Source organism: Chiloscyllium plagiosum, unplaced genomic scaffold (assembly GCF_037043375.1).
Source record: "Chiloscyllium plagiosum isolate Xiang-an unplaced genomic scaffold, Cpla_swu_hap1 HiC_scaffold_18, whole genome shotgun sequence".
In the NCBI taxonomy this organism is placed as follows: domain Eukaryota; kingdom Metazoa; phylum Chordata; class Chondrichthyes; order Orectolobiformes; family Hemiscylliidae; genus Chiloscyllium; species Chiloscyllium plagiosum.
In genome coordinates this window covers 57,245,171-57,264,677 of record NW_028270156.1, presented here as the reverse complement: position 1 = coordinate 57,264,677, position 19,507 = coordinate 57,245,171, and the positions used below count along the sequence as shown (strand labels likewise).

Sequence of the window (19,507 nt, the reverse complement as noted above, 5' to 3'; positions counted from 1 at the left end):
ATTGCCTGCTAACTGAACGGCTTTTTGATACATTGAGTCAATTCAAGCACCCACAGCTGCTTACCCACAGACATTCAATTTTAAATCTCTTAGCATGCAAAGCATTTTCTCTTAAAATGATGATACAATACTCTTCCCCCATTTTACTATTTTACCATTTCTACACACCAACTTTGTGACACCATTAAACTGAATGTAGTTCCAAATCCACCATTTCCAAAGTCCATTAACCATCGGCACAAACATTTCTTGCTGATCTGATCATTCAAAATGGTGCCAGATGGTGATGGCCTGTGGGCTGACCTCAATCTGTGTTTTCAGCTGCTGGAGTGGAAAGATTAGTACAATTATTGCAGCCTTTATAGTACTTGGAGGACTAGTTGCCTCCAGAGCTGCTGCTTCATTCTCAAGACCTGTGGACGCTCATTTAATTATCACTTCCTCTTGACTGGGCACCAGTTGGTCTTATGTCTTTCACGATAGCTTCTGTAGAAAAGATCATTTGACAGTGAAATGCCACTAAATGGTAAAGTTGCATCATTGAATAAGACCTATAGCAATGGCACATCATTAACCACATAATGAGATTTTGAGGTTATTATTTAGGATCTGGTTTCCAGCATCTGTAGAGGATCTTTTCTTTCTTTGCTGTGCTACTTACCTGTCTGATCTTGTACTCTCTCTACACTTCTCTTTTCTTGATTCCCTGCTCAGCCTTCTATATTCAGCCTGGTCCCAACTTGTATCATCTGCCTGATTCTGTCATAAACACACTTTTTCTCCTTCCTCTCAATTCCCATTTTTATCATCCAAGTAGAGCTGGATTTATTTGCCCAAGCTTACTCATTTGACCTTGACTGTACCTGAACTGTTTTCTCTTTAAAGGCAGATCATTGTTCAGTGACATCTTTGCCTGCCAATGTTTGGTTCCAGTTTACTCGGCTAGATCCAGTCATCGCCCATTAAATTGGTTTTCCTTTTGTTAATTATTCTTTGTTATTGCTCTTTGTCCTTTTCATATAATACACTGATCCCTAAATGTTCTCCTGCTAGCACTTGATCAATTTGGCCTACCTCAGTAGAATCAGGTGTAGCATCATATCTTTCTCATTGGGCTTGAAACATTCTACTGTAAACATTTCTTCTTACAATACTTTAGGACTTTTGCCTCTTTCCCCTTTTCACTCCCAGTATTCAAGTTTATTTTTGGATTATTAATGTTCCTCTACTGTAACTATAATTACACCTCTCAAGTTTCCTTACAGATGTGTTCATCTATCCCTTATATACTGCATGAAGTAATTGCAACTTTTTTGTTCCTTAACTCTAGCCAAATAGGTTGTGCCCTTTCCATTCCTCTTGCATCCTTCTATCAACTTCTGCTTTTCAATTATTTCTACCAAATGCTTGTGCACTGATTATTGACCTTGCTGCTGAGGAAAATACATTTTTCTTATCCACACTGTGGTCAATGGGTGTGACATTAAACTACCAGGCTGTATGAGCTGCTACTGGTGACGTTCTTTGGAGACAAAGACCCTTATAACCTGCAGTTTGACATCAGCATATTATGGCTGGTATTTTGCACCATCGATTATAAAGGCTTGGAAGGAGACAGCCGAGAATGTGCTGGAAGGAGTGAGGTTTCATGTGGAATGCCAAATGCAGGTTGGTGTTACAGGAATGAAGGGATTGCAGCATTATACAATTTACCTCTGATATCGTAAGATAAGGGAAAATTTGAGGATGAGAACTTAAACTGTTTCAGTTATGTAGCTAAAATATGTGATGGAATAGGATTATAACTGTCATGAAGTATGCTCCTTATTGCACTTGCGTGTTTTTCACCAAGAATCTGACCTCATTCTCATTCCCTTCACTTGGCATCAGTAACCATTTTACACTGGAAATCCTAAAGGCTGCTCCACCTAACCTTCCTGATGAAGGGCTTTTGCCCGAAACGTCGATTTTTCTGCTCCTCGGATGTTGCCTGAACTGTTGTGCTTTTCCAGCATCACTAACCCAGAATCTGGTTTCCAGCATCTGCAGTCATTGTTTTTACCTAACCTTCACAATGACTGCCACAGAATTGGTCTTCCTATAGTTGAGCAGCATTTTACATTTTTTCACTTATTGAAACAATGGTGCCTGCTCGTTTTGTTTCTGCTCATCCAAATTACTTCTAAATATTCTTTCCAAGGATAAATAATTACTTGTGTGATTATAGAGTAATATATAGTTGAAGTGATTGTGCTATGATTAATGCTTATCTTTTAATATTTTCCCCTGTCATCTCCTCTTTCCCATTCCTATTGTGTCTCCACATCATGAACGTCATCTGCTGCCACTGTGCTTCTTGATTTTCATTTTCTCCTAAAATCTTTTTAATACAAATGCCTCAGAATTGCTACATGTAGCTTTTCCTTTTTTATATGCTTTTGAACCTTGGATATCTAGTGCATTATACTTTAATTTCCCTTGTTAAGTTTTCCAGTTTGAAGGAAGTTTGTGTGAGATGCTTCTTGCACACTACTGTAAGCAACTGTTTATTCAAAGAAGTGGGGTAACTGTTTCAACAGAACCCAATGAAGTACAGGATGTGATGGTGGTAGAAGCTGGCACCAACTTTGTAACCCTGAGTTGGAATCGATCCCCAGATTTTAAGGAAGAGTATGAGTACATGGTGCTGACCAAGGGAAACCCAGCCCCTTTGGGTGATAATGGAAGCATAACTGTGCCAAGTGAGAATGCTACTGTAAAAGGACTGACGTCTGGAACAGAGTACAATTTTACCGTAATAACACTGGCAGCAGATGGGACTCAGTCAGATTCAGCGACAATATCTAACTACACAAGTAAGTGTTTATCTTAGGTACGTCAAATGATATCTGAATAAAAATATTTACTTAATCTTTACCATTTCTATGATCACTAGTTTACTGACTGCATGAAACATTGAGGCTGCTTCACAAGTAATATGAATTCTGTATAAAGTCTTTGAAGTACCAAAACTTCACCGCTTTGATTTGTATAGAGCTAACTTTAAGTTTTATTTTTCTGGTTGATTTATTGCACCACGATACCTCAACCAAAATAGGTTTTAAGGAAAAATAAAACGCCCATGTGTATACAATTTGGGTATGTGTCGAAAGTCCAGCTTTGATGGTTAAATTATTCAAAGTATCAACCTGGCTTACTAAAAAGCACTCTAGTCTTTATTCAGAATGTTGTTTATTCAAACTTGATCGCAATGTTTGAGTGTATAATTTAATCTAGCTTCAGTGTATAACTGGAACTTCTCTCTTTCTCTGTCTTCATTGCTCAGTCCTTTGAGTATAGGAATTGGGACATCATGTTGAGGTTGTATAGGACATTGGTGAGGCCTCTTCTGGAATACTGTGTGCTATTCTGGTCGCCCTGCTATAGGAAAGATATTATTAAACTGGAGAGGGTTCAGCAAAGATTTACAAGGATACTGCTGGGAATGAAGGGTGTGAGATTATGGAAATAGACTTCTTAGCAATTTGAGGGGTGATCTTTTTGAGGTTTATAAAACCGTGAAGGCCATGGTTAAGATGAATGACAAGGGTCTTTTCCCTAGTGTGGGTGAGTTCAAAAGTAGGGGGCATATTTTTATAGTGAGAGGAGAAAAGGACACGGGAGGCAACTTTTTCTTTTACACACAGAAGTGGTTCATATGTGGAATGAACTGCCAGAGGAAGTGGTGGATGCACGTACAGTTACAGCATTTAAATATGTGTAGGTTAGGTGAATTAGCCGTGGTAAAATTGCCCATAGTGTTCAGGGATGTGTGGGTTAGGTGCATAAGTTAGGGGTAAATGTAGAGTAGTAGTGGAATGGGTCTGGGTGGGTTACTCTTCGGAGAGTCATTGTGGACTTATAGGGCCAAATAGTGAGAAGCTCCGCACTTCTGATCTTGTGATTCCCCCAACTTTCTCGATAGAATCCACATCATACTGTGTCGTGGAAGGTTCTGCCCAGTATTCTGGTTGAAATCTGCAAAAACCTTATAAAGTAGGAATAAAACCATTTCTGTTTATATACTATCCCTTTGCTCCTACATTTTTACATTGCGTTGCTGGTTCATACAAGGCTGTTCATAACCTTCCACCAGAGAAAATCCAGCTGATGCAGGCAATGTACTTCATTGTGATTGATCCTGAAGCTTCTGTATAATCCTGAGTTTCTACACCTTCCGTCAATTGGAGTGAGTGGTTTTCTAACGAGTACAAGTAAAAATTACAATCCTCCTTCAGATTATCCAAAAGCTCAACACTTCATTGAGCTGCAGCTCGCATTCTACTGGGTAAAGATTCTAAACCTATTCTCTCATCCATACAGGACCTGTCCAGATACCGCCAGAGAATATTACAGTTGAGAATAATGGCACAACCAACACTTTGATTGTCTCCTGGGTTTCTCCATCCGGCAATGTGGATAAATTCTTTGTCCTTGTTCAAGATATCAGGAGTTTAAAACAGCAAACCGACAGTAAGGATTCTACAATGCCGATAACATTCATCGATCTTCAACCTGGGCGAGAGTACAACGTCACTGTGATTACAAGCAGTGGACCTTTCAATGTATCTTCTGAAAATAAGCTTGGTAGAACAGGTGAGTGGAATGACAGAAAATCAGTTTGGATTGAATCCATTTAACTGTAATATGGCAAAGGTTTTCACCTTCTTAGAAATTATAAAAATTAACAAGAATTTACCGTCTACCAAGAGTCATAGAGATGTACAGCACGGAAACAGACCCTTCGGTCCAACTCGTCCATGCTGACCAGATATCCCAACGCAGTCTAGTCCCACCTGCCAGCAACTGGCCCATATCCCTCTACCCATCCAGATGCCTTTTAAATGTTGCAATTGTACCAGCCTCCACCACTTCCATACACATGCCACCCTCTGTGAAATAGTTGCCCCTTAGGTCTCTTTAATATCTTTCCCCTCTCACCCTTTAACCTATGCCCTCTAGTTCTGGACTCCCCCACCCCAGGGAAAAGACCTTGTCTATTTATCCTATTCAACGCCCCTTATCATTTTATAAACCTCTAAGGTCACCCCTCAGCCTCTGACGCTCCAGGGAAAACAGCCCCAGCCTATTCAACCTCTGCCTATAGCTCAAATCCCCCAACCCTGGCACCATCCTGAGCTAGAAAGCATTTAAGTTTTCACTCATGTAGGATGCTACATGTAATGCCTTCTTCGGAGAACAAAGTCACTGAAGTGGGTCTTTGTGCGGCGGTTTTGTAACAACAAAAGATTAATCATTTGAATAAATGCGCTCTGCTACGATATTTCCAATGCCAAAATATTTACTGTTGGTAAATTTCTTCACAAATGCTTACAGCTTCAGGACCATGAGCCCCCCAGAATCTGTGGATTTAGCGAAATAACACAGCAGCATCCTGTGCTAATTTAGTACAAACAAATTTCGCATAATTTTAGCCACTGGCTTTTTTCTAGAGGGTTGCTTACCAACCATCATGAAACAGCAGTATGGAACTTACAATATGACACCATGTCTCTTAAACAAGCACCACATGAAATTTGGCATTGTATGCCAGCAACTAGCAACTGGGTGTACAAAATATTTGTTTACTCCTAAACTTCATTGCTATTTTAGCCAGAGTAAATAAGGAAATATACATCATCCTTGATTGGACCACAACATTCCTTATTCTACTGTCATTCTCACCCCCACATTGGAACATCTAAACTAGCTCAAATGCACAAACTAATTATTGTGAGTTGGCTTTTCTGCACAACAAAATGATCAGAATGAGCACAGAAGCACCTCCAGAGTATTTATTATGACACGCTGTAGCTAAGATTCCACCTATTGGGTCTTTTGGAGTGAATTTTACTTACAATTTATTTTGGATTAGAGCTTTTGTAGCACAATGGCTAACCATTTTATTCTAGGTTCAAGTCCCACTCCAAAACATGATGGCCAAGGAAAGTTCAATATCACCCTATAAATCCTTCCATCTCTCAACAATAGGAGTTCCTAAGAATTGGAGACATTCCCAATCAGACATGTGATGGAAATAAATTGGAGCCACCTCCCATCCCTGCCCAGAGGTCTGGCGCCATAGCCTAATGTAAAAGTGTTTCAAAGTGAAAATATTTCTACAGCAACTTCGACTCCTTGGTCAATAGGGGGAGCAAGTGTAAGCTTGACTGTCTTAGCTGGATGGCTGATGTGGCTCAGATTGGTTCCAACAGTGTGGGATGAAATGTGGGTTGAGAGTGTGGCGCTTAGCAGGTCAGGCAGCATCTAGGGAGCAGGAGAATCGACATTTCAGGCATAAGCCCTTCAGGGATGAAGCATGGGATTAAATGCCATTCTGGCTTACTAACTTGCACCACCGCACGCATCAATATCTATTAGATTTCTAACCTACCTTGACTACTAGCCTTACAGTGCCTTGATTGCAAAAGTCTCTCGCTTATTTTCAAATTCATGACTTTGTCAATCTTGTAACTTCCTCCAGTGCTGAAATTTTCTAGGATCTCTGATGACTCTATGAATTGTTGACTCTATGACTTTACACAGAGCGTGGATCATTTGTGGAATGAACTACAAGTATGACTGTATGACTAATTCTAATCTTGTGGGTATTCCTGCTTTACATTATTCCATATGACAGAGTGTAACATGGGATTCATAACAAGGTAGATGAATTAATTACACCAGTGCAGAGAAATTGGTTCAGTCTGATAGACATTTGAATGTGGTTACAAAGTCACCAATGCTGAGCATGAAATATTCCAGGATGTTTGACTGTTAGAAGAGACAAGAAAGTGAAAAAGACAATGCAATAAGTCAGATAATACAGGATAAGTAGAAATAGAGACAGAGAATCTGAATTCAAAATGTCAAATAAGAAACAACAGGAAAAAAGTAGTTTGAGTAGTTTACAAGTTCTTGATAGTGTTGATCCAGTCATAATTGAAGGAATTGGGAGAGTATATGATGAAAATAATGCAGTAATCCTGGGGAACCTCAAATTTCATGCAAGCTGAGCAAATCAAATTGACCAAGTTTCAATTTTTGTTTGGTGATACCTTTGTCAGGCCCTGGGAGCATCTTGCTTTGTAAAAGCACTATAATAATTACAAGTTGTTATTCTTGTTTTTGACATTGTTACTGTTATCCATTGTAGATTTTATTGACCATTGGGGAAAAATATATTCCTTGAAGATGCCATCAGGTTCCATCTTGGTGTAGTACAATTTAAAATTAATGAAGTTTCATAATCAAACTGGAGAAATCCCTGCAGTGAAAGCTCTAGATAGACTATTGTCAACAAAAGAAACAGTCATGTTTTCCATTACTTTATGTCCATCTGTTCTCTTCACTATAATCAATTGCCTGTTGTCATCCACTACCATCCCATTCTCCTACTTTCCTATTGTTTTTTTCTCCCACTTCATGCTTCCATAAAATTTAGCGGACAAATTTTAGACCAAGACACTGAATGTTGCGTATGAATTGCTGATGAAAGCTCTGTTTTCATTAAATTATTTGCCAAAAGCAATATGTTGTATACTTTATCCCAAAAGCCTTTATTGCAAAGTAGCATCTGAACTCCAGTGGTACTAGAAATGTTGAATCATAAAGTTTTGATTTTAACTTGTGTAAATATTGGCATGCAAACTCATCAAAAAGGCGACATGAAATCCCAACATTCATCATTTTAGCATTTGTTTCAATGTTGTCAGAAGAAATTTCAAAAGAATATGTAGTGCATTTGTTTTCTGATATTTTCACATTTCCACTCCAACACCGAAACTGATAGATTGTATTCACAGCATCACACAGGTAATTTTGAATACACAATATGGATTTCTTGATAATGCAGATGCTAGGGCTGTTAGTAGAAACCTTATAGAAACCCCTAAAAACACAATGTCAGTGGTCATTTTAATTGCCAAAAATGTTTTCAAAAATCTCAAATCCTGTCAGAGGTGTGTCGCAAGGTACAGGCAGTGAGATCTCTATCAGGGGCCAGTTCAATGAATAATAGTTTTTGAGGCTGTATGCCTCCATTTGGACAAGTTTTTAAGAAGATAATTTTAACCCACAGAGGCCTGAGATCCTAGTAGATATCTTTCAAAACCTCCTGTATCTATCAGGTAACAACACTGAACCAGGAGAAGTGTTCCTTCTGATTCCGCAAGTTTCCCTGTTTAAATAGCACAGCAGGTCAGGCAGCATCCAGGGAACAGGAGATTCGACGTTTCGGGCACAGGCCCTTCTTCAGGAAACATTCCTGAAGAAGGGCCTGTGCCCGAAACGTCGAATCTCCTGTTCCCTGGATGCTGCCTGACCTGCTGTGCTGTTCCAGCAATAAAGTTTCAACTTTGATCTCCAGCATCTGCAGACCTCACTTTCTCCTCCCTGTTTAAATAACCAATGGAAATCCCGATTTCATCGCCCACTCTAACTCTCATGACAACTTCAATCTCTTCATGGGGCTCCAAGAAAATGTGAGAAATCTCTTGGCTCTTCTCTTCCTACATGTTGTATGCACACTTTCCCAAAACGAAGACAACTTGCATGTAGTGTAGAAAAACGTTTGCGAAGTAATTCAGAGGCACAATAATCAGGAACCTGGAAATGTTAGTGACAGTGAGAGTGACTGTTTTGCATCTTTTATTACCCCTACGCAGTTCCCAGTATTCCTGGAAATATCACTGTGACCAACTTCAACACTAATTCTATCTCACTAAACTGGGGCACGCCTGCAGATATGGAAGACGGACATTATACTTTCAACGTCACCTACAGAGATGATTCCAATACTGAGTCAATAACAGCAAGTACAAACTCCACCACAATTTCAAATCTTAGTTCTGGAACTAATTATAGCATTTCTGTGGCGACCATTGGACCTGGTGATTTGCAGAGTGGATTTGTGAAAACGACTCAATACACAAGTAAGTGTAATTACCAAAGCAGTTTTGTTCTGAGAAGTGAATTGGGTGGTACAGTCACTCGGGTTCGCAATGCTGCCTCATAGCACCAGGAATCCAGGTTCCATTCCAACCCTGAGTGACTGTGTGGAGTTGGCATTGATTTCCCAGTGTCTGCATTGGTTTCCTCCTAGTGCTCCAGGTTCCTCCCACAGTTCAAAGATGTACAAGTAATGTGGATTGGCTGTGCTAAATTGCCAATAGTGTCCAGGGATGTGCAGGGTAGGTGGATCAGCCATGGCAAATGTAAGGTTATGGGGCTAAGGATATGGACTGGGGCTGGGTAGGATGCTCTTCAGAGTGGAATTGCAGATTTGTTTGGCCAAATAGATCCCTTTCCACACTGTAGGGATTCTGTGATTTCATTCTGAGTTGTTTCCCATTTTGTCCTAAATTCTTCCTAACTCCCAGGAATCGAATGTGTTATTTAAAAGTTTGCTGCCAGCATAAAGCTAGGTGGGTCTGTGAGGGGTAAGTAAAGAGGCTTCAAGGCAATTTAGACAAGTTGGGTGAGTGGGCAATTGCATGGCAGACACATTCATAGGTGGCACGGTGGCTTAGTGGTTAGCACTGCTGCTGCACAGCACCAGGGACCTAGGTTCAATTCCAGTCTTGGGCGACTGTCTCTGTGCAGTTGCGCATTCATTCCATGTCTGCCCGAGTTTCCTCCAGGTTCCTCCCACAGTCCTAGGATGTGTTGGATAGGTGGATTGGTCATGCTAAATTTCTCGTAGTGTGCAGGGATATCCCATGGGAATACAGGATTACAGGGATAGGATTGAGGGATAAGTCTGGGTCAGATGCTATTTGGAGGGTTGGTGTGGACCTAATGGGCTGAATGGCCTGCTTCCACATTGTAGGGATTTTACGATTCACTGTAATGTTGGAAAAATATGAAGTTGTTCACTTCGGTAGGAAAAACAGAACGGCTGAGTGATATTTAAATGGTGATAGATTGAGAAAAGTTGATGTACAAAGGAGCCAGAGTGCCTTGTATACTGGTCATTGACCAAGCAGGCAGTTTGAAAGGCAAATAGTATGTGGCCTTGTTGCAAGACAGTTAGAGCTCAGGAGGAAGGAAGGAAGTCTTACTACAGCTGTATGGGGCCTTGGCGAGTCTATACCTCTGGTATTGTGTGCAGTTTTAGACTCCTTACCAAAGAAAACCTATACATGCCAGTGACAGAGTGCAGCATAAGACTGATTCCTGGGCTGAGTTTTGTTGTATGAGGGGAGATTGGGAAGAATGAGAGGGAATCTCATTGAAATGTGCAAGTTTCTGACACAACTAAACAGGATGTGGACCTGATGTTCTGGACCCCCAGTATTTGCTCTGTTTATCAAGTCATTTATTGTCACACTCATCTCTACTGCTTGTTCATGTTCCCTGCTGAGATGTGAAACCTTCCAAGACCTCTGATCTGGTTTCTATTATGCCTGAAGTGTAACACTGTACTGGCCAAAGGCACTAACTGATCAGGACTAATGATCCCTTTCATGTTTATTGACCACCTGGTGATTAGTCTACCTTCCTAAAGTGACAGCTCCCATTCCCAGGGCTTTCCCAGGTTTAACTTTTAACTTTCAGTAAAAGTAAGTTGTTACAACTTTAATGCATTCAATAATTTACATTGAATATATCTAATAATCTGGCTTTCCCCAGGAGCTCAGTTATTGTGTTGGTAATTTTGGATGCTCAATGCAACTTTAAGAAAAATGTCTGCAGTTTAAGTTCTTTGTAAGATGACTGCTTATTGAACATCCTATAAACTATCTAACCTATTACACTCAGCAAAAATCTAAACCACACATTTCTCTTCAGAGTCTCTTAGACAACTACTGATGTTGCTTACTATTTATCTGTTGATTTGTATGTATTTATAGATCTAGCTAATTCTTTACTATACATCATCAAGGATCAAATTCCCTAATGATCTCACTGAAACACTTGTCCTCCCTCCTCACTGTAGCCTGCCTGACCAATCCCAACCCCATACGCCTTGGTCTGAGAGCAGCATCCAATGTGTTTAGTCTCAGCTAGGTACACTGCTGGCAGTGGTCAGCTCTCCCATTAGCACTTCTGGGACTGAAGACCTGCTAGCCCTCTAATTAGGCTGCTCTTGACGGTGTCCCTTTGGAAACACCTATCACTAGGCAATTAATATCCTGATTGCCACAGAATTCAGATGGAGCACCTCGAAACAGCCAAGGTAGGGTGTAATAGCCAGGTGACAAGGTGTGAACTGCTCACCTCTTTTTAGCCCCATCAGCCAGTCGCAACAAATATTTTAAATTTTTCTAAGCATATAGCTATGTCACACTTCAAGTAAGATGTCGTAGCAGCCAAAATTAATGAACCAATTACTAGGATTTATTATGTGTAAGAGGATTTTTATTACTTATTAACCTCAAGGAAAGATAATCAAATGTAACATCAAACATGCACATAAACACAGCTATAAAGTTTAAAAAGGGGGAGAATGTCTAGCACAATAAGATGAAGAACATGCTATATATAAAATTCTTAGAGTCTTCAAGTTTGATTAATTGTACCTGAGACCATTGTCGTTTGTATCCTAAATAGTAGGATGTTTATAGAAACCTTCAGCTCATGATGAATGGGTATGCTGTGTTTCTATTTCTGTCACCATTGGTGGCTTTTAAGGTGTTCAGAAGGAAATGAAGGGAGTGAGTAATGAGTCCATGTTCTTACACTTTTCTGAAATATTGCTCAGTTATGCATTCTCATATCTGGTATCATTGCTTCATTCAAACTGGATAATCTGCAGCCCACTTTAATCCTAGTATGTGAAACTTTCAGAAAGACAAAATCAAAAATAAGAGATGAAAGATTTTTTCACCTAATTGAATTTCCATGTCTTTTGATAAGATGTTAGTTTCAGCTCAGACTGTCTTTTGCTTTCATGAGCTTGCATCAACCTGGTTACGTGTCCACTTTGGCCATCTTTTTACCTTTCCTAAAACCATTTTAGGCGATTAAAGTTTCTAGTATTAATGATGGCCATAGTTCATGACTTGGGATTGCACTATACAGTTAACCTGTTATTGGGCCCAGTACTGCACTGTCAAAGTTCAGCACAAAGAAGGTGGGAAACCATACCTTTAATGAACAGCTGGCAGCATTCATTCACTGCTGACTTCAGTATCCGTGCTAATAGCAATTTTTGAGAATATTTGTAGCGCAGGCTGGTGATAAGTCTGTAAGTTAGCTCGCTGAGCTTGAAGGTTTGTTTTCAGACGTTTGGTCACCATACTAGGTAGCATCATCAGTGAGAGTCTCTGGTGAAGCACTGTTGGTATGTTTGCCTTTGTATTTATAGGTCTTGGTTTCTTAAGGTGGGTGATGTCACTTTGTGCACCATTGCTTATGTTTGACGTTATCCCCAATAACTGGTTTATTTGAATAATTATTTTCTATAGCTTACTGATCAATTAACAAAATGAAAATGCATTTTTTTAACAGAGCCAAACCCAGTGAGGAACGTACAGATTGTCAGTGTTACCACGAGCTCCATAACTTTGAATTGGTCCCAACCACTAGAATATAGAAATGAGTATTCATATAAGGTTGAGACCAAGAGAATTGAAGCATCTTCCAGTGACAGTAGAAGTGAAATTGTAAGAGATGAAAATGCTACTGTGGATAGTTTGATCCCTGGAACTAATTATTCGTTCACCATTATCACCCTGGTAGCTGATAACATATCAGCTGATCCTGTGATGGTATCGAGCTACACAAGTAAGTGCTACAGTGTTTTGTGCCTCATAATAGTACATTGGGTATAAAATCTTCCTTTTCATAATTTTTCCTCCTGCCTCCTGATAGGGTATCTCTCACTGGGTCCAAAGATCTGGACAGCCTCCCAGTACACTGTCCAAGTAACCATTTGTCATTTGTGTGTCTGGTCAGTGAGTGTGGGGGAATGATACAGCTAAGTCCAACATGCTGTCAACTTGGAATCTACTCCAACTGCATATTCCAGCTGGAGTAATCCAGTAACAAGCACGTAACCAGAATGGAATTTTCCTCGAAATAAGATTCAGTGGCCTTGTTGTTATCACAGATAAACGCAGCACAAATCCTGAATCACATATGAGGTTTCTTGGTGGTGGACAGCCATACCTTAAGATGTTTTTAGCCACTGTTTAGTTATCTTTGTACATGGCGATGTCTTGTGAAATATTTTGTTTTACTTCTAATTTTGAAAAGTTTGTGCTCATCATGATGAGGAATATCAGTACAGGTAAAGTGAAGGTTTTACAGTTTTTCATTCAATGTTGTTGTTGAGGATTTCTAGATCAGGAATGAAAACATGAGAAATAGGATGGGGAGTAGGCCACACATCTCATCAAGCATGCCCTGCCATTCTGTAAGATCATGGCTGAGCTGCCCCAGGCCTCAACTCCTCTTTCATTCTAGTTCCTTACAGCTTTCAACTCCCTGACATTTCAAAAATCCATCTATGTCCTCTTTAAATATTTCCAGTAACCTAGCTCTGTGGGATGGAGAATTCCAGGCAACCACTACCTTATGAAAGAAGAATTCCTTTGCATCTCTGTTTTAAATGACTGTTCTCTTATTATGTTCCCACTTTGGAAATATCTTTTTAGCATCTACCCTGTAAAGCCTGCCCCACTTTGGAAATATCTTTTTAGCATCTACCCTGTAAAGCCCCCTCACTGTCTTATATCCGTCGACAAGAGCAAGCCTCATTATCCTAAACCTTAATGTATAAAACCTAATCTGTTTAATACTACTTCATAAATCAAGCCTTGCACCCCAGGGTTGAGCCCGGTGATTCACTTAAACAAGCTCCGTAGCCAGTATTTCCTTTCTGAAACAGGGGGACTAAAAGCATGTACACTGCCTTAGATGCAGCTTCACCAACATTCTCGACTGTTGTAACAAGACTTCCCTGCTTCCAAACTCTAACTCGCTAACAATAAAGGTTAAAAATCAATTTGCCTCCTCAATTACTTTCTACACCTGCATCCTACCATTTTATGTTTAATGTACAAGAATACCTTAATTCCTCTCTGAAGTACTTTTTTGGAGTTTCTCTTCATTTCAATAATCATCTGTATGTTGATTCTTCCTACCAAAGTGCATTGCTTAATACTTTCCTAAGTTAAACTTTGCTGTGTTTTTGACCACTCTCTCAACCTTATCTAAATGACCTTGCAAATTCCTCAAGTACCCATCACAGTGTGCCCTATTACCTATTTTTTGTATCAGATACATTACAGTCTGCCCTGTCCCCCAAGTAATTTAATGCAGATAGTAAATAGAACAAAGAACAGTACAGCACAGCAAGGCCCTTGATGTTGTACTGACCTTTTATCCTACTCCAAGATCAAACCAACCTACATACCATGCATTTTGTTATCATCCATGTACCTATTCAAGAGTCACTTAAATGTCCCAAATGTATCTGACATGCTGTCCTCACAAACAACGCGGTCCCTCTCAGTAATGAATACTGAAGCAAAGTATTCTTTAAGAACTTTCCCTACCTCCTCCAAGTCCAGGCACAGGTTCCTTCCACTATCTCTGATCGGCCCTACCCTCACTCTGGCCATCCTCTTGTTTCTCACATCAGTGTAGAACGCCTTCGGGTTTTCCTTAATCCTACCCGCCAAGGCTTTTTCATGCCCTCTTCTAGCTCTCTGAAGTCCATTCTTCAGTTCCTTCCTGGCTACTTTGTAACCCTCCAGAACCCTGTCTGATCCTTGCTCCCTCAACTTTAAGCTTCCTTCTTCCTCTTGACTAGATGTTTCACATATCTTGTCATCCAAGGTTCCTTCACCCTACCATCCCTTTCTGGACTCAATGGGACAAACCTATCCAGCACTCGCAGCAAGTGCTCCCTAAACCACCTTCACATTTCTGTCATGCATTTTCCTCAGAATATCTGCTCCCAATGTATGCTACTTGGTTCCTGACTAATAGCATTGTAATTCCTCCTCCCCCAGTTAAATATGTTATCATACTGCCAGCTCCTATCCCTCTCCATGTCTGTGGTAAAGTTCAGGGCGTTGTGATCACTATCACTGAAGTGCTCAATCACCAAGAGATCTGACACCTGACCTGGTTTGTGACAAGCACCAATGCCCCTCTTGTCGACCTACTGACATATTGAGTCAAGAATCCTTCCTTGGACACACCTGACAAAATCTGCTCCATCCAAGCTATTTGCACTAAGGAGGCTCCAATCAATATTAGGGAAGTTGAAGTCACCCATGGCAACAAGCCTGTTACTTCTGCACCTTTCCAAAATCTGCCTCACAATCTTGTCCTCTGTGTCTGTTGCTATTGGGTTGGTGGAGGTGGGAGTGTGGGGGGGGATGGGGGGGGGATGTGGATGTGGATAGCAGCTGCGCTCCCAATAAGATGACTGCTCCTTTGCTGTTTCTGACTTCCACTCATAATGATTCAATAGACAAACCGTCCTCAATGACCTGCCTCTCTGCAGCCGTGATATTATCGCTGATTAGCAGTGCCACTCCCCCACCTCTCTTACCTCCATTCCTATTTGTTTTGAAGCATCTAAACCCCGGCACATCTAACAATCATTCCTGCCCATGCCATATCCAATTCTCAGTAATGGGCACAACATTGTAGCTCCAAGTACTGATCCATGCTCTAAGGTCATCACCCTCCTTGCTGACATTTCTTGTGTTAAAATAGACATACTTCAACCCAGCACATTGACTGCAACTTTGTCCTATCAACTGTTATTCTTCCTCACAGACTCTCTGATCGCTATATCTGCCTGTTCACCAGCTTCCCCATCTTCTGATCCATAGCTCCGGTTCCCATCCCCCTGCCAAACTAGCTTAAAACCCTCCTGAAGAGCTCTAGCGAACCTCCCGCTCAGGGTACTGGTACCCCTCCAGTTCAGGTGCAACCCTTCCACCTCATACAGGACCCACCTTCCCCAGAAGATATCCCACTGATCCACATATCTGAAGCCTTCCCTCCTACACCAGATTTGCAGCCATGTGTTCAGCTTCACTCGCTTTCTGTTCCTAGCCTAACTAGCACGTAGCACCTGTACCATTCCTGAGATTACGACTCTGCTCATCCTGCCTTTCAGTTTCCAACCTAACTCCATTTATTCACTTTTCAGATTCTCATCCCTTTTTGTAGCTATGTCATTGGTACTGACGTATGCCACAACTTCTAACTACTCCCCCTCCCCCTTAAGAATCCTCTAGACTTGACAGCCTGAGACATCCTGACCCTGGCACTCTGATACTATCCATGAGTCTTGTTCATGACCACAGAATCTCCTGTCTTTTCCTCTAACCATTGAATCGCCTATCGCTTTCGCTCTCCTGTTCTCCTTCCTTCTCTTCTGAGCCACAGAGCCAGGCTCAGTGCCAGAGACCTGGCGGTTGTAGCTCTCCCCTGGTCGGTCCCAATCCCCAACAGTATCTAAAGCGGTATACAAAAGTGAGTCCCTAGGATTGATCCTTGAGGAAGCTTGATTAATTTTTTTTAGATTAGATTCCCTACAGTATGGAAACAGGCCCTTCGGCCCAACAAGCCCACACTGACTCTCTGAAGAAGCAACACACCCAGACCCATTCCCCTGACTAACACTACGGGCAATTTAGCATGGCCAATTCACCTAACCTGCACATCTTTGGACTGTGGGAGGAAACCGGAGCACCCGGAGGAAACCCACGCAGACACGGGGAGAATGTGCAAACTCCACAAAGACAGTTGCCCGAGGCGGGAATTGAATCCGGGTCCATGGCGCTGTGAGGCAGCAGTGCTAACCGCTGAGCCACTGTGTCACCCACTTAATCTTGATTCTGGCACGTGTGTGTTAACAAATCTTCAATCCGTGGTAATATTATCCTCAACACCAGGAGCTCAATCTTGTGCAATAAAGTTTCCTGCTTTCAATCTTCTCTCCTTTTTATACAGAGATGTCATTATAGCTGAAATATACTCCATAAAGGCTAGTATCGTCTCACCAAATCACCCTTTATTTACAAGTGGAGAATCCTTCACACTGATCCAGCTCACTCACGGCCAGCTCTGAGTGAACAGGACGTCTGACACACTTGTTCTTAACTGTCAGCCAAGGTTCCTTGATTGTGGTTGTTAGTGTAGCCCAATCAGGGAACTCCTATTCTATGAAGTCTAACTGGTTGATGTTACAATCACTACTTAGGTTTTGCAATCCATTTGGAATCCAGTGAGTTTTGGAATATTTTACCCAATGCTTCCAATATTTCTGCAGCCTTTTCCTTTCAAACTCTTGGATGCAGGTCGTCAGGTTCTGGCAACCGGTCTGTCTTTAGTTGCCATTAATTTGTCAAATACTTGTGTCCCTTGTGATAAAAATTGTTACAAGATTGTCCCTCCCACTATCACACTGCTAATCTGTTATTTTTAGGATGTTTATTGTGTCCTGCACAGTGAAAACTGATGCAAAATATTGGTCTCAATTATCTGCCATTTTCCTGTTCTCTGTTATCAATTTCCTAGTCTTCCAGTGGTCCCATTTTCATTGTAGTTACTCTCTTTTTATATACCCATAGAAGCATTGCTTTTTTTAAAAAAAATGTCTTGCTAATTTACTTTCATAATCAGTTTTCTCACTTTTTATTAGCTTTTTAGTCATCTGCAACTGGTTCTTTTAAAAAAAAAATTCTCAAATCCAGGTAGGACTGATAAATTAAATTGCATTTACTTCAATGGAAGGGGCCTAACAGGGAAGGCAAATGAACTCAGGGCATGGTTAGGAACATGGGACTGGGATATCATAGCAATTATAGAAACATGGCTCAGGGATGGGCAGGACTGGCAGCTTAATGTTCCAGGATGCAAATGCTACAGGAAGGATAGAAAGGGAGGCAAGAGAGGAGGGGGAGTGGCATTTTTGATAAGGGACAGCATTACAGCTATGCTGAGGAAGGATATTCCCCGAAATACATCCAGGGAAGGAACTAAGAAATAAGAAAAGAATTGTAAGGAGATTTGTAAGGAGATCTCAGTTATCTGTAAAAATAATAGGGTGGTTATGGTAGGGGATTTAAACTTTCAAGCATAGACTGGGACTGCCATAGTGTTAAGGGTTTAGATGGAGAGGAATTTGTTAAGTGTGCACAAGAAAACTTTCTGATTCAATATGTGGATGTACCGACTAGAGAAGATGCAAAACTTGACCTACTCTTGGGGAATAAGGCAGGATAGATGCCTGAGGTGTCAGTGGGGGAGTACTTGGGGGGCCAGCAACCATACTTCAAATAATTTTTAAATTGTGATGGAAAAAGATAGATCAAAAGTTGAAGTTCTAAATTGGAGAAAGGCCCATTTTGACGGTATTAGGCAAGAACTTTCAAAAGATGATTGAGGGCAGATTTTCGCAGATAAAGGGGCAACTGGAAAATGGGAAGCCTTCAGAAATGAGATAACGAGAGTCCAGGGACAGTATATTCTTGTTAGGGTGAAAGGAAATGCTGGTAGGGATAGAGAATGCTGGATGACAAAAGAAATTTGTCTGAGGAGAGCCAGGAGGGGGCATGAGAAAGGCTTGGCAGAACGGATTAGGGAGAACACAAAGGCATTTGACATTTATGTGAGGAATAAGAGAATGGTCAAAGAAAGAGTAGGGCTGATCAGGGATAGCATAGGGAATTTGTGTGTGGAGTCTGAGGAGGTAGGGGAAGCCCTAAATGAGTTTTTTGCTTCTGTCTTTATGAAAGAAACAAACTTTGTAGTGAATGAAACCTTTGAAGAGCAGGTGTGCATGCTGAAATGGATAGAGATAGAGGAAGCTGATGTCCTGAAAATTTTGTCAAACATTAAGATTGACAAGTCACCAGGCCCGGACCAGATTTGTCCTCGGCTGCTTTGGGAAACGAGAAATGCAATTGCTTCGCCACTTGCGAAGATCTTTTCATCCTCGCTCTCCACTGGAGTCGTATCTGAGGACTGGAGAGAGGCAAATGTAATTCCTCTCTTCAAGAAAGGAAACAGGGAGATCCCCGGCAATTACAGACCAGTAAGTCTCACGTCTGTCGTCTGCAAGGTGTTAGAAAGGATTCTGAGGGATAGGATTTATGACCACCTGGAAGAACATGGCTTGATTAAATGCAGTCAACATGGCTTTGTGAGGGGCAGGTCATGCCTCACAAACCTTATTGAGTTCTTTGAGGATGTGACTAGAAAAGTTGATGAGGGTCGAGCTGTGGATGTGGTGTTTATGGACTTCAGCAAGGCATTTGATAAAGTTCCCCATGGTAGGCTTATTCAGAAGGTCAGGAGGAATGGGATTCAGGGGAACATAGCTGTCTGGATACAGAATTGGCTGGCCAACAGAAGACAGCGAGTGGTAGTAGAAGGAAAATATTCTGCCTGGAAGTCTGTGGTGAGTGGTGTTCCACAGGGCTCTGTCCTTGGGCCTCTATTGTTTGTAATTTTTATTAATCACTTGGATGAGGGGATTGAAGGATGGGTC

General features: G+C 41.1%; 1 protein-coding gene across 9 annotated transcripts in view; it reads left to right on the top strand.

The window, feature by feature from the left end:
• LOC122558100 (receptor-type tyrosine-protein phosphatase eta-like) overlaps nt 1-19,507 on the top strand; it is a 216,173-nt gene that overhangs the window by 113,039 nt on the left and 83,627 nt on the right. For all 9 annotated transcript variants that reach the window (XM_087996696.1, XM_087996695.1, XM_087996699.1 and 6 more), the window contains 4 exons: nt 2,580-2,855; nt 4,363-4,635; nt 8,706-8,972; nt 12,493-12,768. In XM_087996696.1, the coding sequence (XP_087852822.1) occupies nt 2,580-2,855; nt 4,363-4,635; nt 8,706-8,972; nt 12,493-12,768 (1,092 nt within the window). The remainder of the gene's footprint in view (nt 1-2,579; nt 2,856-4,362; nt 4,636-8,705; nt 8,973-12,492; nt 12,769-19,507) is intronic.